At 65.1% G+C, this 22,279-nt stretch overlaps 2 protein-coding genes across 5 annotated transcripts; one reads left to right on the top strand and one right to left on the bottom strand.

The window, feature by feature from the left end:
* Positions 1-5,120: 5,120 nt before the first annotated feature.
* On the bottom strand, positions 5,121-9,103 carry LOC142595007 (CYFIP-related Rac1 interactor A-like). 3 transcript variants are annotated; one of them, XM_075721982.1, is made up of 10 exons: positions 9,034-9,103; positions 7,039-7,160; positions 6,856-6,961; positions 6,504-6,640; positions 6,245-6,322; positions 6,005-6,121; positions 5,813-5,892; positions 5,596-5,722; positions 5,302-5,372; positions 5,121-5,184 (listed from the first exon to the last, which is right to left on the bottom strand). In XM_075721982.1, the coding sequence occupies exons 1-10, from the start codon at positions 9,101-9,103 to the stop codon at positions 5,121-5,123; spliced, it is 972 nt and encodes a 323-aa protein (XP_075578097.1). The 3 variants fall into 3 exon arrangements, with proteins under 3 accessions (XP_075578097.1, XP_075578095.1, XP_075578096.1); XM_075721980.1 differs by lacking the exon at positions 9,034-9,103 and adding an exon at positions 7,669-7,780; XM_075721981.1 differs by lacking the exon at positions 9,034-9,103 and adding an exon at positions 7,669-7,741 and having other exon boundaries at positions 7,039-7,199.
* Positions 9,104-18,212: 9,109 nt separating this feature from the next.
* HPCAL4 (hippocalcin like 4) lies at positions 18,213-19,205 on the top strand. 2 transcript variants are annotated; one of them, XM_009481495.2, is made up of 3 exons: positions 18,213-18,374; positions 18,518-18,733; positions 19,008-19,205. In XM_009481495.2, the coding sequence occupies exons 1-3, from the start codon at positions 18,213-18,215 to the stop codon at positions 19,203-19,205; spliced, it is 576 nt and encodes a 191-aa protein (XP_009479770.1). The 2 variants fall into 2 exon arrangements, with proteins under 2 accessions (XP_009479770.1, XP_009479769.1); XM_009481494.1 differs by lacking the exon at positions 18,518-18,733.
* Positions 19,206-22,279: the final 3,074 nt, after the last annotated feature.

Genomic DNA, 22,279 nt, shown 5'->3' on the forward strand with positions numbered 1-22,279 from the left:
GAGATGCCTGCTCTGGTGGGGGTTAGATTAAACCTGCAGTTTGTGTTCCTCAGCACTGAATTATTTCTGCAATGCTCCGTGGGGTGGCTGCCTTGGGCTGGTTGATAGGGGTGTGGGGTGGCTTGGGAGTTTGGATTTAAGGGAATATGCAAGGAAGAGCTGGGAATTTGGGTTGGCTTTTCTCTGCCAGCACTGGGCAGAGCTGGGCATCACCTTTGAAATGCTGGGCACCGCGTTTGTGTCGCTGTGTCTGTCTGCAGCACCAGCTGAACCTCTTCTCGAGCCCAGACTTGTTTGCCATCCACGCTGACTCAAGCGCACGTGGATATGGGCTCAGCCCAGCGCTGGAGCACACGGCCAAGGGGTCGTGGCCTGGAACCGTGTTCTCCTAGCCAGGATGGATGAGGTGCCCGGTGAGGCCGGGTGTAAAACCCCATTTGCTGCAGATGTGCTGAGCGTGGTCTTCTGATAGACAGCATGGACATGTTGAGTGATCTCCCCAGGCCAGGCTGGGATCATCGGAGCATCTGTGAATGAGGGGTGGGATTATCTGCTCTGTCTCCTGAGCACAGTCAGATGACCATACTCTTAGAAATGGATTTAATATCCGTAATCGGTTTAATATGAACTTTGTTATCCCCACAGATAAATGTTATTCCTCTACCACAGTAGCTGCTAGTCTGCCTGTCCCATTCAAGAGCCTGCTCAGAACAGGCTGCGCTGCAGCCGCTGCCGGGCAGGGTCTCCCAGGCCTTCCCCCTGCTCCGTGCTGCCCGCTGCAGTGCCTTGTTTTGAGGGTGGCAGCTCCCAGGTGTCTCAGGAGAGCAGGATTCTGTCGTACTTCTTGTTCGTGCTCTGGCTGGACTGAGAAACAGAAGGTGGAAGCACGCCCTGATCCTGCCGGCAGCAAGAAGCAGGTGAGTTTGCTTTCTTGGAGAGGTAGGGGCTGTCGATGAGGACGCAGGTTATTATTTATGCAGAGCCAGGGCCAGCATCTCGGCGATGATTTGCTTTCCAAGGAAGAAGAAGGTGTCTGTTGTACCTCTCTTGTTCAAAGGACTTGAGGCAGGGAGTGGGATGGACTTCCTGGCAAGGGTCGCACCAGTTCCTGGTGCCGGCACACCTTCAGCTCCTGCTCCTCTTGCTCTGGGCCCTGCCTGCTCCCCGGCCTCCTGCGGAAGGGACAGACAACGTGATATCGCTCTCCAGTCCCGGCCAGGACTCGCTGAGAAAGTTGTTGTGGCCTCAGGTTTCGGGCTGCTGTCAGTGCCGAGATGTTTGGGGATGGGGAATGGCACTTCCCTCCATCTGCCCTCCGCTAATCCCCAGACAAACGCGGCTCTTCCATCTGTGCAGCTGGAGCCGTCGAGCCCATCACACCAGCCACTTAATCTAAATGGCTTTGGCCAAAGATAAGGTCATTAATTACACTGGGATTAGAAAACAGTACAGGCCTGGCGTGGCTTGGCTCGCCATCAGTTAAAGTCCTCGGTGCCCTGGCCCAGCTGAGCATCGCAGCTGGAGAGCTTGAGCTGGAAGAGACCCCGTGCTCTCGCTGACGGGGCATCGTCCCCATGCTGCTGCCTGTCCTCGGAGGAGTCCCCTCACCTGGGCACTGGTGTTTTGGCAGGGTGCTGGGGTGGGCTCTGGTCCCTGGCCACTGGGTGCCAGGTGATGCAGGTCCCAGGGGACACCCCTGGGAGACCCCTGGGGAGGGTGCACACACCGTGGCGGCCAGTGCAGCCCGAATCCTCGCGTTCGGCAGCAAGAGCTACATGGGCAGCATCCCGCCATCCGCATCCCCACCACGTACTGCCTCCAGCCTTCGCCAGTCCCTTCCATAGCACCACATCGAGCTCAGCCACCGCTCGCTGCCCACCCAGGCAGGTGGGGCTGGCCAAGCTTTTCTATTAGGAAAAATTTCTTCATGGAAAGGGCAGTCAAGCATTGATACAGGCTGCTCAGAGAGGTGGTGGAGTCCCCATTCCTGGAGGTGTTCAAAAAACGGGCAGAGGTGGCACTTTGGGACATGGTTTAGTGGGCATGAGGGTGTTGGGTTGATGGTTGGACTGATGATCTTGGAGATCCTTTCCAACCTTAATGATTCCTGGTTTTTACTTTCATTATAAATAATCTAGCCACCAAGCCAGGAAACATGAAATGACTACTCTCCCCTTAATTGGTAGTGTTAGGTTAATGGTTGGACTGGATGATCTTAAAGGCCTTTTCCAACCTAAACGATTCGATGATTCTATGATTCTTGCTTGCTGCTGCTGTCCCCAGAGCTCAAAGCAGCCAAAGCCCTTTGCTGATCTCAGATCCAACATCTGTCCGTGATGTTTGAGGACTTGTGGTTGCTTCTGTTTCCTCCACCTTTTGGTTCCCTTTTCTTACCATGTTTTGGCTGTAAAATGCTCCGATCTGCTCATCCTGCAGGCAGTTTCTCCTCCGTGCGGTGCTGCCCTTCACCGGGGTGGGATGTGCCGCCCGCTCTGCCCCGCAGGGTGCTGCGCGGGGGACAGCGGGGTGGAAGCCACGGACGCGGCGTGAGTTTGGCCTCATCGCTCCCCTCGTAAGGAAGAGGCAGCGCCGGGGGGGCCGTTATGGGTGGCCGGGCTGAGCTCTGTGCCAGGAGCCAGCCGGCACCGTGGCACAGCTGCCATCTTGCCTGGCACTGGTGACCAGCTGGTTGGTGTCTGTGCCTGTGTTTGCTGGTGGGTTTAAAAAATCCGGCTGTCCCTTAAGTCCCGTTGGAGGTCCCGGGTGTTGACGCTGTCCCAGTTCCCACACTGTAGGGACGATCCTGCCCCGGTGCCTTGGATGTGCTGGGGACCGTCTGGGGGATGACGTCACCTGGGGACCGCGGCTCCTGCAGCCACCGAACCAAGCCGCATCCTGGCCTCATCTTTAATTTCCAGGTGGGATCGCTGTGCCTTGGAGCACCGGGGAGATTTAACGAAGCCCTGGGTGACGGGCTCAGCGGGAGGCAGCCCTCGGGGTCTGCTTGGGGTCAGCTGGGCTGGCCGGCATCACTGCCATCGCAGGGCTGGTGGGCGAAGGTAACTAACGGGGAAACTGAGGCACGGCTGGTGCCTGGAGTTGCTCTGAGTGCTGCCGGAGCTGGGAGCAGGGCAGGGTGTTTCAGATCCTGTGGCCCATCCGGTGCCTCGGCGGTGTTTCGGGCGGGCTGCGGGGAAACGGTGTCGCAAGAGCCTAAAAATAAAAGGAGCTGTTGGCCGAGGTTGTGCAACAGCGCGGGCGGCCCGCGCCACGCGGGAGTTCAACAGCTTTGGCGGCAAAGCCCAGGTGTGCGCAGCCGGATCCTGGCGCTGGGCCCGGGAAGTCCCAAGGGCTGGGGGCTGCCAGGTCTTTCCCCCTCTTTGTCCCCTTCTTGTGCTGCCCGCGAGCCCCCGGGACTGCCGGGGCTGGTGCGGGGGGGTGCTGGTGGGTGCCCATGGGGGGGCATTTGGGTCCCCATTTGGGGACGTGGGGGCTGAGCCGAGCTGCGGTGGGCAGGATGGGTGTTCCCACGTTGGCACCCTGAGCAGTTCCTTGGGGGGGTCCGGAGCCCAAGGGCGCTGCGAGGACCCTCCCCATGCGCACACCCCCGAGGCAGCGGTCGTCACCCATTGCACAGGTGGGGAAACTGAGGCATGGGCACGGCGCCAAGGAGCCACCCTGCAGGAGGGCTCTGGGGTGCCGGTGTCACACACGGGTGCCCCTTGTCCCCCCCCCCCCCGGCAGCGCAGGGGGCCGTGCGGGGCAGCGAGGGGGGGGAGCTGGCAGCTGCCTGCAGCTGCCTGGCGGGAAAGGCGGCGGGAAGGAGAGCAGCGTCCGGCTGGCCGGGCACCAAACCCCGGGGGGCTTGGCCCTGCGCCCTGGGAGCGTGGCATGGCGGGGGGGAGCCCTGGGGTGTCACTGTTTTTGGGGGGAGCGGGGGGTGGTGCAGCCCCTTGCCAAGGGCTGGCACCGGGCCCTGCGCTGCAGGGTGCCCCTCGGGGCCTCCCCACGCTCGGGGGGCTGCGGGTGGGGGGCTGAGGCCGAGTGGGTCCCCCCACGGCGGGGCTGGCACGAGTGGGGGGCCGCTGGGGCTGCTTTGTCATGGTGTCGCAGGGCCATCTGCCGGCAAAGGCATGGGCCCGTGGCAGCCCGCCATGGCCTCCGGCAGCCTCCCAGTCCTCCCAGTCTGCAGCTGCTGGGGCACTGGGGCAGGAGGGGGCCCTGGATGGGCTTGGGGGCAGCCGGGGTGGGGGTGGCCCCACCATGGGGGTCCACACTGGGGGCCAGCCCTGGGCCGTGGTCCCTCCGGGGGCTCCTGGGCAGCAGCAGTGGCACGGTGGGGCTGAGACATGGCTGGGAGATGGGTCCCCAGGGCATCACGGGGGGGACGTGGTCCCTGGGGGGGGTTCAGTCCCTGGGGGGTTCAGTCCCCGGGGTGGCACGGACAGGGCCCCGGTGCCCGCGAGGGCTGGGCACGGTGATCCTGCTGCCTCCAGCCGGTGCGGCGCAGGATGGGACGCAGCAGAGACGTCCCCGCTCCGGCCACGAACAGATTAAATGTCATTTTATTTCACACCCAAAAAAAAAAAAAATGTAGAAAAGAAGAGGTGAGTGGAGATTTAATTGCTCATATTAAAAATCTACCAGGTGAGACTGAGCCGTTTCCACCAGAGTCAGTGCAGATCTGCAGGGATGTTTATTCCTCCTCCTCCGCAGCCGGATGCTCAGGGATGAGGATGGGGATGGGGGCAACACCTGCCCCTTTCCCCCCTCCCCAAGGTGCCCCCACGCCACGGGCGCTCGCTGCCACCGGCCCCATTGGCGCATCCCTGCCCGGGTCCATCCTGCCCGGCCCCAGCACCCCTGGCACGGTGTCCCCGCGGTGCCACCCGCACCTTGTGTCCAGTAATTGGGTGCTGATCTGGGGGGGTGGGAGTGGGAAGGGGGAGGGCAGGAGCGCATGGGGGCTGGCCTCGGGCCGTTTTGCTTTTGTTTTTTTGTATTTCTCTGTATTTCTCATTGTTCCTTTTCCCTCTGTACAAAATGAGCGGTATGGTCATGGGCGTAGGTGACATGGTGACGTGCGCGAGGTCGGGGTGGCTCTGCCGGCCGCCCCGCGCTCACTGCAGCAGGGCCCGGATCTGTTTGGACGTGGTGTCGTCGTTGAGGTGCCGAGTGGTGTACCTGGACGGAGAGGGGACGGTCACCTCGTGGCACCCCGACCGGCTCTGCCGCCGCCATCCCGCAGCACCGGCGGGGGATGCCAGGTCCCCCCTCGTGCCCCCTGGCCCCCCGGCTCACCTCAGTGCGTTCAGGAGCCCCTCGGTGCTGGTTGAGGGTTGGTCTTTCAAGACCTTGATGCAGCCTTTCATCTGGTGAGGGGAGCGAGAGAGGCAGTGAGCGCCTGGACGTGCCGCGGGGGGCTGCTCCCCTTCCTCCCCATCCTCCTCCTCGGCGCTCGGGGGGGGATGAGTTCCCCTCTGGACCAGCTCGGACAGAGATGTCCCCACAGGGGACATCCAGGGAGAGGGACCCCCGGGTGTCACGGCTGCATTGGGCTGAGCGGGACGGCTGTGACCCCCCACGGCCACTCACATCGATCTTGGAGGTCTTCGCAAAGGCCCCCACGGGGTGGACGTGGTCGTAGAGGATGATGACGCCGACCATCACCCGCATGCAGAAGAGGAGGGTCTCGGTGTTGGTGAAGCGGCTCCGGTACTCCCTGCGCCAGGAGAGGAGCCGGCTGAGCCCGGGTGCGTGGCAGAGGGACCCCGGCACCGAGATCCACCCCCCCTCCGTGCGGGGTACTCACGGGGTCTCCAGCATCACCCTGCAAACGCAGGCCATGGTGCTCAGGCAGTCGGTCGTGTCCTCGATCGGGAGGGTCTTGTTCTGAAACCCAACAGGTCCCAGCTGCTGTTTTCCCCCCCTGACCCCTGCATGGTGCCAGGGCCGGAGGGGGGCTTCCCCTCACCCCAAGGGTCCCCCCCCCAGCCTCTCTCACCTCCGAAACGAACTTGGTGGTGGCATTGCTGAGCGTTTTGAGCATGGGGGTGGCCTCGGCGTAGAAGAGGGACATCCTGTTGGCCATCTCGTTGTTCACCTCGCTCTCCGCGTCCAGCTGCGGGGTGGGATGATGGGGGCCGCTGGGGTGGCTGACCCCCCTGCCCCGAACCATCCCCGGTACTGTGACCCCCCCGGGGGAGGCCATCCTGGGGCTGGGGGGACAGCACTGTCCTCTCACCTGCAGGTTGTTAATGCGATTTCGGCTGATGGTCCTTCTGTAGTAGCTGAAGTCATTCTGGATGGCGGGGTTGGTCATCTGCGGAGGGAAGCTCCGCGTTAGGGGCCGGGGTGGTGGCCATGGCCGGCTCGGTGTGCCCAGGGCGAGCCTCAGGGGTCCCAAGGGACTGTGCTGGTTCACAGCTTTTGCATGGTCCCGGAGCAGGGACCCCGTGGGCCCCCCCCAGCCCTCGTCCCACCCAGGGGGCACGGGGAGGTACCTTGAGCTCATCGAAGCTGAGGGTGAAGTGGAGGATCTCAGCAAACTGTTTGGCTAAGGCTTGCTCCCGCTCGAGGTGCTGGGTCGGGGCGTACGGGGGGCTGGTGAGGGCCTCCAGCAGGCTCCGCAGGGCGTTCTCTGGGGACGAAGCACTGCTGGTCCCCCTCCCGCTCCTGTGCACCTCCCCAGCCCCGGCTGGGGAAACTGAGGCACGGGGCAGCACGGCATCCGCACCTGAGCACACAGCCCGTGGCCAGGGCTCCCCCAACCTGCCCCATTCCGGCATCCGGGGAGGAATGCGGGGTGCAACGGGGGGATGCAGGGAAGGGGGGACGGGGGCTCGGGGCACTCACCCAGCCGCAGGGAGAACTCGTAGAAGCGCTTGAGCTTGGCGACGAGGGGGCAGACGGCGCTCCAGGCCCTCTCCTGCAGCCGCAGGTCCCCGGGGTTTTGGATGGCCTGGGGAGGGGAGAGTGCCAGCGGTCGTCCCAAGCCATGGCGGGTGGGTGGGCAGCGGGCGCCGGGGCTGCACCCACCTCTCGGATCTCCTGCCCTGCGCCCGTGTAGGACTGCAGCTCGGCCAGGACGGCCTGCGCCTCCTCCAGCACGGCGTTCACCTGGTTCCACACCGCCGTCTCGGCCTCCGTCGGCTGCGCATCTGCAGGGCAGCACCCCGGGGAGAGAAACCCGGAGGGCTCTGAGCGGAGCCCTGGGCGGCGAGAGCCAGAGTAGGGTGCCAGCACCCCAACCCACGGCTCTCCCGCCAGCCCGCAGCCCTTCCTGGCGGGTTTCTCCCCCCGGTCCGTCTCCTTGCCCGAGCTCGAGCCAAGCCGTGGAGGTGGGGCAGGTGGGGGTGAGTCCTGGCTGCCCTGCGACCACGGTCCTGCTCACGGGGGGTCCCCAAGCAGCCCCCAGCCCCGGGCTGGCCCCAACAGGCTGCAAACTGCCCCGGGGAAGAGGTGCAGAGCGATAGCCCCCGGCCATGGGTCTGCCCCGGCGGCCCTCCCTCCCCGGGGAAGACCCCTGGACGGCGAAGGTGTGTGGGGGGGAGGACGTCTGGGATGGGCGCGATGCGATGGGCGACGTGTACGAGAACTCAAAATGGCGTGGATGTGGAACTCAGAATAAGTACGAAACAAAAAAGGAAAATAAAAATCCCATCTCACTTTCAAAGTCAAGGAAAAAATTAGGGCCTTGGTCAAGTTCGTTATAAGTCAACACTTTAAGAAGGTTCCCCATGTGAAACCTGCAAGAGAAGAAACAAGAGGAAAAAAGCATGATGGTGAGGTGGTGCTCGGGGAAGAGGTGCTGGGCTGCAGGCAGCGGCCGGCAGCGGCCAGAGACCCCGTCCCTCCCCCCGCTGCTCCCCGGGGGCTCGAGGCACTCCTGGCCGGCCGGCGGAGACCCCGGGGCTGCTCCCGGCCCCGGGGCTGCAGCCTCTTCCCCCCGCCCGATGGTGATGAGCGCTGGCGGATGGGGTGATGGAGAGGAAGGAGCGAAGGGAGGAGAGAGCCGCCGGGCTCCGGCGAGGAGGGCGAAGTGGTGAGTGAGTCCCCGAAGTCTTGCCTACGGGTGTCCCCCCCGCCAGCTGCGGAGCCAGACACAAAACGGGGGGTCCTGGGGAGCCCCCATGGGCCCATCCCCGTGCCGGGGGGCTGCGGAGGGGGCTGGAGGCGGGCGAAGACTGTGTTGCCTCAAAGGATCCACGCGGATCTGGGAAGGTCCCTCGCCGCGGGAGCGGGGCGGCTGCGTGACCCCAGCCCCACACCCCAGCCCCGGCTATTTTGGGATGTGCCGGTGCTGGAGGCGGTGTGGTGAGCTGCGCACGGCCTCTCCCCGCCGGGGCCGGGGCCGTGGCTGGGGCTGGAGCGAGCGTTTGCTGCTGCACTATTTTTACCCTCCTCACTCTTGCTCTGAGCTATGCCCCGGGAGGAAGCGGGGGAGAGGGGGGAAGGGGGGGCCACGGGGCTGCGCCGGGTCTGGCACCCCACCACGGTGGCCACCATCTCCCGTACGTGCCCGTGTCCGGCCTGGGAGGTCCGCGAGCCACGCTCTCCTGTCCCAGTTAGCCCAGGCCAGCGGGAAGCTGGGGCAGGTCCCCCGGGCTGGACCGGGGTCCCCAATCCCCGTCCCTCGGGCGCAGGCTGCGATCACGGTGCTGCCGTTCCTGGCAGGGCAGGCAGCACGGATCCTTCCCTCCTCCTTCCCTGGCATCCCCGGCCTCCAGGCTGTCCCCGCCGTGGCGGTGGCAGGGGACGTGCCACATTGCCGCCCAGTGCCATCGGCTCTAGCGACAGCACGTGGGCCAGGTCGGGACGTATCCTGCGTCCCCGCCACTCGGCCAGGGACATCTCCCCACGCTTTCAGCCTTGCGGCATCTCTCGGGGTCCCGCTCCCCTGCCCCACTCAGCCTGGGGTGCCTGGGGACTCGGGGCTGCTCGGGGACACTGTGCCTGTCCCCATATTCTGGAAAGCAGCCGCGGTGGCAGCCCCAGCCCCCTCCCCGCGCCCGCCCTGCTCATGGGACTTACTTTCAAAATCCAGGAAAAAATGAGGACAGTTTTCTAAATCTTTGCCCAATACCTTTATCAGGTTGCCCATGACCAGCAGACCTGAGCAAGAGAAACAGAACAGAGTGGAACAGCACCGGCGCCGCCGGCCGGACATCCCGGCACGCCCGAGCCCCCACCGCCGCCGCTGCCACAGCACCTACCTGTACCTGTCCCACCGGGCTCTGCACCCCGCAGCCCCGCTGTCCCCAGCCCGCACCCTCCCGGCTGGGACGCAGGGGTGTGAGCATCCACCGAAACGCGGCGGTTCTTCGCGGTGCTTCTGCCGCTGCCGTTTTGCCGAGGCGGGGAGGGAAGCGGGGCGCGGGTTTGCGAGCGTCGCGTTTCCTGTGGGCGCCCCGGCTGCGCCGCCTCCCCCAGAGCACCCCGGTTCCCCTGCCCCAGCCACCCGCTCTCAGCCGGGGGCCGGGGTGCTGCCCCAGGTGACCCCTGTGGGGTCGTGACAAATTCCCGTGGGTGATGGGGCTGGGCACCCCGCACAGGGGAAGACCCCAGTTAGGTTTTCTGCCCCACAGACCCAGTTTGGGGGGTCTGGCGCCGGCGCCGGAGCATCCCACCTACCCCACAACCACGGCCCTAGGTCCTTACCTCGGTGCCCGGTGCGGTGGCTACGGCAAGAGCAGGGGCTGTGCCACCCGACCGAATCACTTCATGGGCCGGCGGGGACCTGCGGGCGGGAGGGCGAGAGGGTCAGGCCACCCCACCGGGCACCCCCCCACCCCGGGCACCCGCCAGTGGGTGACCAGGTGGGGAAGCAAGGTGGGACACTGGCTCCCCCGTGGCCTTCACCTTATTTGCCTCAAATATTTTTTTATTGCCAGCAGCCGGTGTTGCCGGGAGCTTGCCAGGCACCGGCTGAGCATCCCCTCCCCTCCGCACCCCTCGGGGGACCTGCCAGCTCGGGGACAACCCCGGGGCCAAGCCATCTGTCCCCATCCTCCTTGGAGAGGCCAACATCCCCCGGGATGACGCTCCCGGTGCCGCTGGCTGGTTTGCTCTTTCCCATGCGTTGCACGGAGATCTCTTTATGCCGCTGACGAGCCACAACTCCAATCCGGCAGGCAGCGGGATGGTGCCCCGGTTCCCTCATCCCCCACATTTCCTACGGGGATGCAGGGGGGCTGGGGTTGGCCCCACAATGTTAGCAGGCTCTGGGAAGCAGCCGTGGGATTCAGCAGGTTGTAATTAAGCGCTTGGGTTTAATTAACACGGCTGGGGAGGGGAGAGGGAGAGCTGGAGGAGGCAGCGGCGGCAGGGAGGGATGGGGGGGCCTTGTGCCTGGGATGGGGCTGCTGCCCCCCAGCCCAGTGCTCCCTGCTCAGCCCCTCGGCATCAACAGTGTCGGCTCTGCCTTCCTCCTCCTCCTCCTCCTGGGCCTGGTAAGCAGTGGCTTTACGCTGAGGCTCCACGGGATGCACCAGCCCGATGCCGAAATGTGAGCTGCTTTGGGGGAGCCAGGGCACCCAGGTTCCCTACCGCAAACCCCTGCCTCAGTTTCCCCACCTGCGGTGGGTGCTTGGACCCTGCGGTGGGGCATAAAGGTGCCCAGGGCTGCCCTGGCGCAGTGATCCTGAGGTTCGTCCCATGGGTGCTGGGGTGTTCTGGAGGGGTGCTGGGCGCCGTGGGGTTGGTTCTGGGGGGGCTCTGGGGTGCCCCGGGCAGCCGGTTGGGTGGGAGACTCGACCCATTCCGCTCAGGGATTTGCATAAATGCCGCAATCAGCGTGCGGGCGTCCTCGTGCCCGTGCAGTGGTTGTCCTTGACGGGCGGCTTGGGGCTGGGATTTGTCACTGCTGAACTCCTTGCCCAGGGAGGGGGCACGGACATGTGCCCGTGGTGCCCGGCGCGGGGATGCCCCGGCACGAGGCCTGAGCCGTGGCACGGGGGTTCGGTGCCGGGGGGGAGGATGGGGATCGCTGCAGCCCCCCCGGCCCGGCGGGGCGGCTCTGCTTGGGGTTCAGTGCCTGATTTGTACCGTTTCCTTGACCCACGCCCCATGGTGGCCCTTGGCACGTCCCCCCAAGGTGGCCCTCGAGGAGGGCAAGGGGCTCCCTCCATCGTGGGCTGCCCATCACCACGACACCAAACCGGGGGAACTGCACACCCCAAATCCACCGGGAAAGGCACCCCACCCCAGGACCGCTCTCACAGGGGGCTGCCCATGAGGGGCGTGCGGCTGGAGGCAGCGGGGTCCCCCCAGCCACACCCGAGGTGGCCCCGGGTTTTGTCCCCCCCTGCAGTGGCCTCCCCGCGCCCCAGCCCTGCCCAGGCACCGGCTCCTCTCCCTGCTCCGCCGCCTCCCCCTGAGCACCCTGCCCCACGGGGACCCCGCGGCGGGTGTCACCTCCATGGGGACATCCCAGCTGACGGGGTGAAACCCTCCTCCTGCTCCCGGCAGGGCCAAATCCTGCACCCAGGAGCATCACTCTCCCCCCCCGAGCTGGTGGTGCCCGGGCTGGCCACACCGACGAGGCAGCGGTGCCCCAGGATCAGGCCATCCCCGTGTCACCCGGGGCCGTTTTGGGGCTGTGCCCCTTTGCCGCCAGCGCAGCATCGCTGTGGGCACCGCAGCCTGGTGCAGCGCTGCACCCCCGGCCGGGGGCTGGGTGCCCCTTCCCCTTGGCTCGGCTCTGCACCCCACAGCCCCCCCCACCCACTGGGTGCTCGCTGGGTGCGGGGCCCCATGCCCACCGCTGCCGCCGAGCCCCTCCTGCCGCTGCCCACGGCCACGCCGGCGTCGCCGCAGCCGTTGCAGGGTCGGATGCGCGGTGCCTGGAGGATTTTTTGGGGGGGCACCTTATCCCGGGAACCCGGGTGCTGGGGCCAGATCCTGCCCCAGGATGAGCCAGGGCACCCCCAGCCCTGCCCAGGGTGGGGTTGGGGCTTCCTGGGGCTGTCACACCCCCCCCCCCCCCCCCAGTTTGGGGACCTCCCTGGCTAGAGGGAGGTGTGAGTCCCCCCCACGGGGCTGAGCCCCCCTGAGCGGGGCCGGCGGGGGGCTGGGGGCCTCCCCTCTGCCTCGCTGCAGCTGCGGGCGAGCGGCAGGATTTACCGCAGGGCTGCCGGGCAGCGGAGCCGCAGCACCCAGCCGGCGCGGGCGAGCACCCAGCCGTGCACCCGCACCCACCCAGGGCCGGCGCGGGGCTGCAGCATCCCAGGGAGGGGGGGCTGCGCCCACCCCATCACCCCCAGTCCTGGGGGCACCCAGCAAGCACCGGGTGCAGCAGACCGGGGGTGCAAAGGGAGACAGGGGCTCCTGCGAGGGGTCGCTACCGGTTTGGGTGCCCAGCGGAGACAGCCGGTGCCTGCCACAGCCCCCCACCCTGCTCTGGGGCCTGGTGGCACCCCCTGTCCCCGTCCCCCGTGGCGGCTGTGCTCACCGTGGCGGTGGGGAGCTCGAGGCGCGGGCAGGCGGTGGCCGCTGCCAGTTGTCTGCGGATGCTGCCGGAGCGCGGGGTGTCGGGGAAGAGCCGCCCGCCGCGTGCGTGAGCCGCCCTGCGCCAGCTGCCAAATGCACCACAAAGACCACCATAGCCCCCCGGCCCCCCCCACGCCACTGGTGACGGTGACGTCTCAAGTGTGAGGAAGACAGGGATGCTTAACCCCCTGCGTGCCGACCGGCAAACCGCTGCGGCCTGCCCGGGAGAGGGCTCTGGGTCCCACTGGGGTGCTGCTCCCTGGTTTTGGGGGACGTGGTGACACTGAGCGGGTCCCTGGGCTCCCCCCCCCGGCGGAGCCGATGTGCCCGCAGCTCCCTCTGAGCAGGGGGAGGGAGGCCCCAAATTTTCCTTTGCTCCTGCCACAGCCCATGGACGGCAGCGCTTCCCCCTGGCCCCCCTCTCCGGGGAGGGGGTCAGCCACCGAGCCCACCCGGTGGCACTGCCACGGGGCCAAACCAGGCACACGCCCCGGGAGCCCCGTTTCAGCAAGGCAGCACCATCTGTCCCCCCTCAGCTTTCCCCGGACCGGGGTCGGGGGGGATTTGGGTGGCTCATGCTGGGGCAGAACTGTTTCCAGAGGGGTGATGCTGTGCTTGGGGAGGTAGGAAGCAGGGGGGAAACCCCAAAATTGGAGTTTTACCAATGCTTTACCACCCTGCACCCCCTTTTTGCAGGCCAGTTCCAGGCATCACGGTAGGGACACCAAGAGGGATCCCCAGTGCTGTGGTCACCCCGGGTCTGGCTCGCCCAGCCGCACCCAGAGGTGCCCCCCAGGGACATGGCGTGGGTGACAGCAGCTCCTCGCTCCTTTACAAGTGCATTTCTGCGCAGCACAGCCTAGCGTGGGTGCCCAGCCTACAGCACCCTGATGCTGGCCAGGGCACCCGGCACCAAGCCTTGGCCCTGGGGTGCAGCGGGCAGGGAAGGGACCTGCTCCGGGATGGTGAGCGGCTGGGTAAAGGCTGCTGGTGAGGATGTGCGGCTCGAAGGGAGGGAGCGGCAGGAGAAATGAGCAAGCGAGTGAGAAATCCTCGTTTTGCTCCAAAACCCTCTGCAAACCACAGCTCAACCCCAAACACTGCCCACAGCGGGGCTGGCGCTGGGTTCCCCCCGGGCATGGGTGCCTGTGGATGTGGCACCCACAGAAGGGCTGTGCCAAGGGAGAAGCCACTGGAGCCCCTCCTGATGTCCCAGCGTGTGCCCGTGGCCCACCAGTCCCATGCGTGGGCCATGTGGCTGCTGCCCAGCGCGCCACTGGAAAATGGGGGGTTTTGTGGGGTTGCGCTGGCTGTGAGCACTGCACACTGTCCCGAAGGGACGGTGGCCAGCCCTGTCCCCAGCCCTGCCCAGCTGACCCCACCCGGGGTGACGGGTCCTGCCCAGGAGCGGGCCATGGGGACGCTCATGGGAGAGGAGCGTGGGGGGCACGGAGGGGCTGGCCAAGCTGCCGGTGTCCCGAGCACCGCCGGCGTCACAGCCGGACGATCTGGCAGCGCGGTGGGACAAGGGCTGTTAGGAAGCCAGGGCGAGCAATGGTGACTCCCGCTCCCCACGGCTCCCAGCAGTTTTTGGGGAACTGATCCGGCTGCAGCAGCCCAGGGCAGCGGGGGACTGTGGCTGCGGGGTCACCCCCGTTGGGCAGAGCCCCCCAGGCCTTGCTGGTGCAGCCCGTAGCCACTGGGGGAAGCTGCAGCCCTTTGCATTCGGCAGCGTCGCTGGATGATGAAGTTTTTTAGGAACCGGTGAGACCCTGGCAGCTCTGCACCCCGGGGACCGCCAGGGCTGGGAGCTGGGGTGATGCTGCTGCGGGAGCGGGGAGCAAAGGGCTGCCGCAGAGCCGGTCCCCCCTCCCCGGACAGCCCGGTGCCCCCTCTGTAATCCCAGGGCCAGCATTCCAGTTGAGCCTGGGCTCATGTTAGGGTTTGGGGTGCCCCGATCTGGGTGCTGGGCTCAGCTGGGTGCTCCAGCCTGCGTGCTCAGGGCCACCGGTGCGGCCAGCCCTGTGTGAGCCCGGCCACCTCCCCAGCACCAGGTCCCAGGGTGCCGCAGCCCCAAAAATGTGGACACCGGAGGTACCTCACAGCCACCCTTGTCCCCGTGCCCAGGGCGTCACTGTCGCACCCCCAGCCTGGCACTCCCCCACCTCTTCCAGCCGCCCCCTGCCCCCTCGGCCCACCCTGTCCCATGACCTGAGCTGCGCCGGTCTCAGCCCTGGCAGCCATGCTGCTTCAATTAAACCCTCATTAATTTTTCAGTCCCTCTGCATGCGTGGGGTTTGCAGTGGCACTAATTGATGTCTTCTCTACTTAAGCACGTAAGAACCAGCAGCGGGTGCTCATCATCCCCCCGCACTCTTGGGGAGGCTCAGGGAGAGGTTTTGGGGCCAAACAGAGCCACGTGCCCAGCGCCTGGCAGAGGCTGCTGGAGTGACCCGAAAGCCGTGGGGCTGAATCAGCCCACCCCGGGTGGGGATCCAGCCCCGGACAGGGGCATGGCGCAGGGATGCCATGTCCAGCCATGGGAGGGGTCCCAGCCCTCCTGCCCCCGGGGTGGGTGGGTGATGGATCCCTGCAGCCCCGCTGCATATACACAGCTGCAAATATTTGTGTCTTTTTGTAAACCAGCCCTCTCTCGCCTCCGGCCGGGACAGCTTCTGCAGCTTCATGCAGCCACCTCCGCAGCGAGGGTGGGTGCACCAAGAGCAGGGCCGGGCCGGGGGATGCTGAGCCATGGGGAAGGGCAGAACACCCCATGGCACCCCACGGCCCCGTTGGGGACCTGCACGGGGACCAGCCCAGGATGGATGGAGACTTTGTCCGGGCTCAGTGGCCACCAGCTGCAGAGGGGCTGCTGCAGACAGGCCCGGGTGGCACTGGGATCACCATGGGGATGGCCAAGGTCACCAGGGAGAGCCGCCAGCAATTGCCATGGAAACACTCCACGTTGGATTTTGGAGATCAGAGCGGTTTCTTGGCCCTCTCCCCTCTGTGCTTCAGCTTCAGCTCTGCCAAGCAAGGAGGACCGAGGGGTGGCCCGGTGTCCTCGCAGTGCAGGCAGCGTGGGGCCCTGCGCTGGGTGCTAGGCAGGGGGATGCAGGCAGCATGGCCCCTGCCGGCCCCTGCCAGCCATGAAGCACGCCAAGGGCAGGGGATTTTGGGGTGCTTTGGGACCAGCCACCACCAGGGACAGAAGCCAGAGTGAGGAAGAGGAGGAGGAAGAAGCAGGGAAGCAGCAGCAGAGTGGCAGGAGGGGCAGAGAGTGCAGGGGGGCTGTGCTCAGGACTGGGGACCAGGCAGGCACGGCCGGCAGCATCCCTGGTGCTGAACCCAGCACCCCCTGCATCCCGGTCCCAGCATCCCCCTGCATCCCGGTCCCAGCACCCCCTGCATCCCGGTCCCAGCATCCCCCTGCATCCCGGTCCCAGCATCCCCCCCCGCCTCCCGGTCTCAGCAGCCCCCCTGCATCCTGATCCCGGCACGGGCCGCATCCAGGTCCCAGCATCCCCCCCCCCCGCATCCCATCCCCAGCATCCCCCCCGCATCCCCTCCACTTTCCCCTCCAGCACCCCGCAGCATCCCAGTGCCGTTTCCCACCCCAGTAGCCCCCCCCAGTAGCCCACCTCGACTACCCCTGCGGCCCCACCCAGTTGATTGACAGCTCTCCCAGCCAATGGGCAGGCGTTGCCGCCGGGGGGGCGGGCGGCCCGCGGCTACAAGAGGGGCGGGCGCGGCGCGGGCAGAGCCGGCGGGCTGCACCGCGGCCCCTCCGGTACCGGCACCGGCTCCCTGCCCCGCCGAGCCGCCGCCTGCCCGCGCCGCACCACAGGTAAGGGTCGTCGGGGCCGGAGCCGCCTCCCCCCGGGGCTGGGCCCCGGTTCCACCCCCCCGCCGACCCCCGTTCCCCGGTGCGGAGCTGCCGTCGGGGCAGGTGCCCGGGGCCGCGCTGCTCCCGGGAGCCGGTTCCCGCGGGGGTCGGGGCCCCGGAGCTGCCCCCCCCGGGTGGGCAGAGCCGCCCCCCGCCCCCACGAGTGCTGCTGCCCGCAGCCCGGCCGCCCCATCCATCCCCGGGGGCCGGGCCCTGCGCCCCTTCCCTGCTCCCCAGGGTGCCGATCCGTCGGGGGGGTGCTGGAGCCTGGGTGCCCTGCGCTGCAGTCCCGGGGGGGGGACACCCGCAGCGACCCCCCTCTGCCCTGTTTTGGGACCAGCAGCTGGTGACCAGCGGTGGTATGGGCGCTCCGAGATGAGCGGTTTGTGACAAGCGGGTGATGGCCCTTCTGGGTGACAGCCCTTCTGGCTGCTGGCCCCAGTGCCATCCCTGCTGTCCCCTGCCCTGACACGGCCTGTGCTGGGGAAAGGGACACCGAGGTCTGTGGACCAAAGGATGCTCTTCTGGAGTCCTGGCCTCTTTGAGGGCTTTGCTTGCAGGATGAGGTGTGGTGCTTCTGGCAAAGGTCCTTGGTGCTGTTCCCGTATGGGAAAAGCTGCCCCTTGTGCAGGCAAGAGCGTCCATCCGCCCTCCAGCGCGGCTGGTGGGGGATGCGGGAGGGCCCGAGCATGGTATGTGGTGGGGATTCATCGGTCCCCACAGGTTAGAGCTGGACTGCGGTCCCAGGAGGGCTTGTGTAGCTCCGCAGCCGAGCTGGGGATTGCTGGAGAAGCGTTGCGTTCTGTGGGCGTCCGGACGTTTCCTCGGCTCTGGCTGCCGAGGGGTGGTGGGTTAAGTGCTGCCGCGGCAGACGGTGACAGATGCTGGTGGGATGATGGGGCAGGAAGCAGCCTCTGCCTGCGGGATTAGCTGGGAGTGTGAGGAGCCCCGTGTCGCTGCGGGGGGAGGCTTCTGCCCATTCCAGGGTACCCCCATGTCCCCCAAGCCCACATGGCCAGGAAATCAGATGCTCGGAAGGGAGATGGTGCTTGGTCGGGCTCCAGGTGAACTTCTACTCAACTTTCTCTATGAGAGAGAAGCTCCAGGAGCTCTCAGCAAACCATCTGCTGCTCGGGCTGAGCGGCGCCGGCAGCCAAGGCTGCGTGGGAGCGGGCACGGCGTGTATCGGAGCAGCTCTGCGTCCTGCCCACGCAGCCGCGGGCTTGCCAGAGCTCCCGTGCACTGCGCTGCAGGCAGGCCCGTGGCAGAGGGGTGCCTGGCCGCAGACCCCACCCTCACCAAGGGCTGGCCAGAGGCGGGTTGGGCATCGCTGCGGCCGGCTGGATGCGGTGTCAGATGGTGCCAGTGAGGTTTTTCCCTGCTTCAATGGCAGATTTGTGTTACCTGTTCTTTGTCCCATCCTTACAGAGGGCAGCTGGACATCATGACCTGGTAAAAAAGGCCACGTGAGGAGTTCTGGGTCTTTGGTTGCTTTTTTGAGTGTTTTTCTGCAGCCCAAAGGGAGCCAGCCTAGGGGATGGGGGGACTGAAGGTGATGCCGCCGGCTGCGCTGGCGGGCTGCCCCGGGGTCAGCTCCTGTGCATCTCCAGCAGCAAGGGCCACAGCTGAGCATGGGCACCAAGCCTGTCCCCAGCGCCGCAGCTGCTGTCGCAGCATTTGACAGTGCACGGACACCCAGCAGCCGGATGGATCAGCTCTAGCGTGGGCAAGAGGCACGTGGGGTCAGCCAGCTGCCAGGGTGGAGGAGGGCCAGGAGCACCAGCCCTCCCCGTGCCCACTGTGTAGGAGCCGTGCGTTTTCCCTCCCAGGGGCAGCCATGGGCAAGCACAGCAGCAAGCTGGCCCCAGAGATGCTGGATGACCTGGTGAGGAGCACGGAGTTCAGCGAGCAGGAGCTGAAGCAGTGGTACAAGGGCTTCCTCAAGGACTGTCCCACCGGCATCCTCAACCTGGAGGAGTTCCAGCAGCTCTACATCAAGGTGGGCTCCAGCCGGGGGCCCAAGTGCTGCCTGTGGGGCTGGAGCACCCTGCTCCTGCTGGGGCAAGGGTGCTGCTTGGGGTGCAGCCTCTGCGCTGAGCTCCCCCTCCCCATTTCGATCTCTCTCTTCTCTCCTCCCTCCAGTTCTTCCCCTATGGAGACGCCTCCAAGTTTGCCCAGCACGCTTTCCGCACCTTCGACAAGAACGGTGATGGGACCATCGACTTCAGGGAGTTCATCTGTGCCCTGTCTGTCACCTCCAGGGGCACCTTTGAGCAGAAACTCAACTGGGCCTTTGAGATGTATGACCTGGATGGGGACGGGAAGATCACGCGCTTGGAGATGCTGGAGATCATTGAGGTACCGGTGCTTAAAATCAGCAGGGGTAGCTTGCTTTTTCCAGGCTTTTCACAGCTATTGGGTCCCTTTTGGCACTAAAGAATGAATTTTCCTGCCCAGAACCTTGTCTGAAAGGTACCTGGTGTGCACCTGATTGTAGCTGTGCAGCAGCATAGCTCGTGCCAGCGGCTGACTGGGTCCCAACAGAGCAGCAATCCTGTCCCCTGCCTTGTCCTGGGACCTTCCACCCATCCAACATTCCCATTCTGGTACTTTCCTTCTCTTCTTGCTCCAGGCCATTTACAAGATGGTGGGGACTGTGATCATGATGAGGATGAACCAAGACGGGCTGACGCCCCAGCAGCGCGTTGACAAGATCTTCACAAAGATGGACAAGGACAAGGACGACCAGATCTCCCTGGAGGAGTTCAAGGAGGCAGCGAAGAGCGACCCCTCCATCGTCCTCCTCCTGCAGTGTGACATGCAGAAATAGAGCCCTGGGGGCTCATCTCTGGACTGGCTGCAGCCAACCTCTGCTCCCCGTGATGGTTTCTGTCCCCATTTTCTGCTGAGCTCCCCCCGCTTGGCCCCAGGCATGAGCCACGCTCCATCCCTCCTGCACCCATCCGCCTCTGCTCCCGGCTGCATCCTGGGAAGCCCACAGTCCACGGGCTGTAGCTCTCCCTCGATGGGTAGAGCCTGCTCTGGGTATTGCTGGATTGAGGTTACCCCCAAACAACCCCTTCCCACCCTGGAGCTGGACTCCCTGCAGCCGATGGTGAGCATCCTGGCTCCCCAGGGCCAGTGTTTCCCGTGTCCCTGCTGCTTTCTCCCTGCTTTCCCCCACTGCTCCGCCTGGCCCGTTCCCTGATCCTAGCTGAAACCAGCTCTTTCCCCTTGCTGCTGATCCCCCCCTCATTGCTTGTGATGCCCCCAGGGAAGCTGAAAAGTCCCAAGTCCTGTCCCTGGTCCCTCCTTCACTGGCAATTTCTTGCAAGGCTGCCTGAAGGGGCCAGGGCTGGCCCCAGGGTGCTGGGGAGCTCAGGCAGGGTGCTGCACCCTCCCCGAGGGCTCGCTGCCTTGGCTCCCTCTGCCCGGCTTTGGCTTTCCATCTCTGCTTTTGCTGCTGGGAAGGGCCAGGGTTGGCCAGGGGACTTTAGGGGAGAGCAGAAGTGTCCAAGGCCACCCTGGACGCAGCCAGTATCTGATCCCAGAAGCCACCTTCTGCCCCATCGCCTGTGTCAGCTGGCAGAGCAAGTGGATGACCTCCACAGCTGCCCCAGCAGCATCTTGCATGCTTTTTGGAGTTTCTGGCCTTCCTGGATATTGAGGTGATGCCTGGGGTCCCAAATTGAAGGCAGGGGCTGCTTGACTCCTCCGCAGGCTGCCCTGGGGCGAGGTCAGGAGCGTGGGTGTTGAAGGCATGTCCTGGTGCTGCTCCTGCTGTGTGGCACTGCTGTGGGTCCTGGATTGGGGCTGTGGAGAGGCTTGGATGGGTCCTGTACCTGCTGAGCCTCCTGGCAAGGCTCTGAAGCCACAAGAAACAGGTCTGCCTCCTTCCTCCCCCCATCCCAGCCTGCTGCCTCCATCCCTCCTGCTCCAGGGCAGGAATATTGTCACAGATCAGTATTTAGTCTGCATGTTGTGGTGTTGATGACTGTAATATCTGTTAGGAGATGGTGAAGTCGTTATCTATTTTTTTAATGGAGAAATAAACTGTCCCCCTGTGTGTGGTGGTGTTTTCCCCCCACCATGGCTTATTGGGGGGCAGCTGGCTGCTGCAGCTATGGGGAGAGTGAGATGACAACACTGCTCCTGAGCATTGTTTGTGGGTCTCATCTGAGCCTGTGACACTGCAAGGGATGGAGAAGCCCTTGGGGACAGCAAGGTGGGGCCCAGCCTGGGAAGCCCTGAGGATGGGTGAAAGTGTAATTCCAGCCATGCAGGTAGCTCTGGGGAAGGGAATGTTCTCTCTCATGGGGGATAGGACCAGACATCCCTGGTCTGTGCTGGAAATAGCTCTTTGTCAACCAGGAGCCTGGACCCTCGTTCCCTTCATTCAGGGCTGGGCAGAGCCAGAGGACCTGGTGGCTTTGTCCTGGGCCACATCCCAGTGCCATCAGCAACTGGGACCTGCTGTCGCCGGGTCTCTGTCCTTCTCAGCCTCCTCTTTTCCACCCCCATCTTCCCTGCACATATTTTCCTCTGGCCTTTCTTCTCCATCAGCAGCCTGCAGAGACTGTGGCTGTTGCTAAGGAACTCTCACCAACTTTAAATACTTCTCTGTAGTTAATCAGGGAGGGCTGGCCCCGCTTCAAGCCTGGCTGTGCGGTGCTGCCCACCCCGCCTGGCTCCAGCGTGCAGGGAGGTGCGTGGCTCTGCTGCCACCCCGCACATCACCTGCATCCATCCTGCAGCAGCCAGCACCTGAGCACAGAGATGGAAGGATGTTAAAACCGTGGCACTGCGTGTATATTTTTAGGAGTGCTGCTGAGGGAGAGCTCTGTGCACCTTGGGTTGTGCTCACCTGGGCTGTGCGGGAGCATGCGTGTATGTTTGCAGCTCAGCGGTGCCTATGGAAGGAGGGACAGGGCAGGTTCTCCCCACTGTGTGGGAGCCTGGGGACGTGCCAGGGCTGAAAGGGCAGTAACTCAAGCTCAAGAGGGGACTCCGAGAACAGCCTTGGTGATCCCAGGGCCCTTGAAGCTCCTGCTTCCCTTGGGGCCACCCCAAAGGAAGCTCAGGTATTTCCCAGGGGGAACCTGCAAAGGCCCTGGGGAAAGGCAGTCTTTGATGAGGCTGAAATGATGTTAAACTCCCAGGAGGGCATCCCAAAGGGTTTGGGATCCAGGGAGCTGGGTGAGCCCTGGAGCCAGCACTGCTCACCAGCACCTGGCTTCCCCTGGCTCTGCTCTCCTGGTTGAACCTCGGAGCAAGCAAGGTCGTGTTGGATCAGTCTCCTGGGCAGGGACATGTGTGTCCCCGAGACTGTGGTCTGTAGGGAAGTTTGGTGGTCAGCTGCTGGCACAGAGCTTTGGGCAAAACCCTTCTGCTGGCCTCGGTGCTGGGGTTCTGTGACCTCCCAGGCGCTGCCCTGTGCCAGGTGAGACGAGGTGGGATCCTCCATCACTTGGCCCTTCCCGACTGCTGAGTTTTGGTCTCTGGGGCACACTCCCTGCTCTCTGAGGGTCTCTGGGCTGTGGGGGTCTGCTGGGCATGGTGCAGTTTGCAGCCTGAGCTGACAGCAGGCTCTGTGCACAGCTCTGTGGCTGGACTCAATCCCACCAGCACTCGTGGGAGAGCACTGAGTGAAGAGCCTTAATTAATATCCACGCTCGCTCCATTAACTAGCGCAGGTTACCTTGGCACGGAGCATCCTGTGACCCGCCACCCGTGCTTCCCTCCAGCTCCACGGGCTGACCACACTTGCGCCCTTCCAGCCGCCCAGTCCCCTGGCATCGGTGCCACTCGGTGCTTTGCAAAGAGGGGCAAACCCCAACGACCCCCCGATGCTCTCGGGCCGGGAGTGCGCTGGTGTCTCCCGTGGGTGCCTTGTCACCTCCTGCT

The sequence above is a fragment of the Pelecanus crispus genome, chromosome 16 (genome assembly GCF_030463565.1).
Source record: "Pelecanus crispus isolate bPelCri1 chromosome 16, bPelCri1.pri, whole genome shotgun sequence".
Lineage (NCBI taxonomy): Eukaryota > Metazoa > Chordata > Aves > Pelecaniformes > Pelecanidae > Pelecanus > Pelecanus crispus.

What these genes read in the sequence shown, in the direction of transcription:
- LOC142595007 (XM_075721980.1), bottom strand. Translation starts at nt 7,780, where the DNA reads ATGCTTTTTTCCTCTTGTTTCTTCTCTTGCAGGTTTCACATGGGGAAC. An exon ending in CCACCAAGTTCGTTTCGGAG is followed by an intron (nt 5,893 to 6,004) that starts GTGAGAGAGGCT and finishes GTTGGGTTTCAG; the next exon opens with AACAAGACCCTCCCGATCGA. An exon ending in CGAAGACCTCCAAGATCGAT is followed by an intron (nt 5,373 to 5,595) that starts GTGAGTGGCCGT and finishes TCCCCTCACCAG; the next exon opens with ATGAAAGGCTGCATCAAGGT.
- HPCAL4 (XM_009481495.2), top strand. Translation starts at nt 18,213, where the DNA reads ATGGGCAAGCACAGCAGCAAGCTGGCCCCAGAGATGCTGGATGACCTG. An exon ending in TCCAGCAGCTCTACATCAAG is followed by an intron (nt 18,375 to 18,517) that starts GTGGGCTCCAGC and finishes TCCTCCCTCCAG; the next exon opens with TTCTTCCCCTATGGAGACGC. An exon ending in AGATGCTGGAGATCATTGAG is followed by an intron (nt 18,734 to 19,007) that starts GTACCGGTGCTT and finishes TTCTTGCTCCAG; the next exon opens with GCCATTTACAAGATGGTGGG.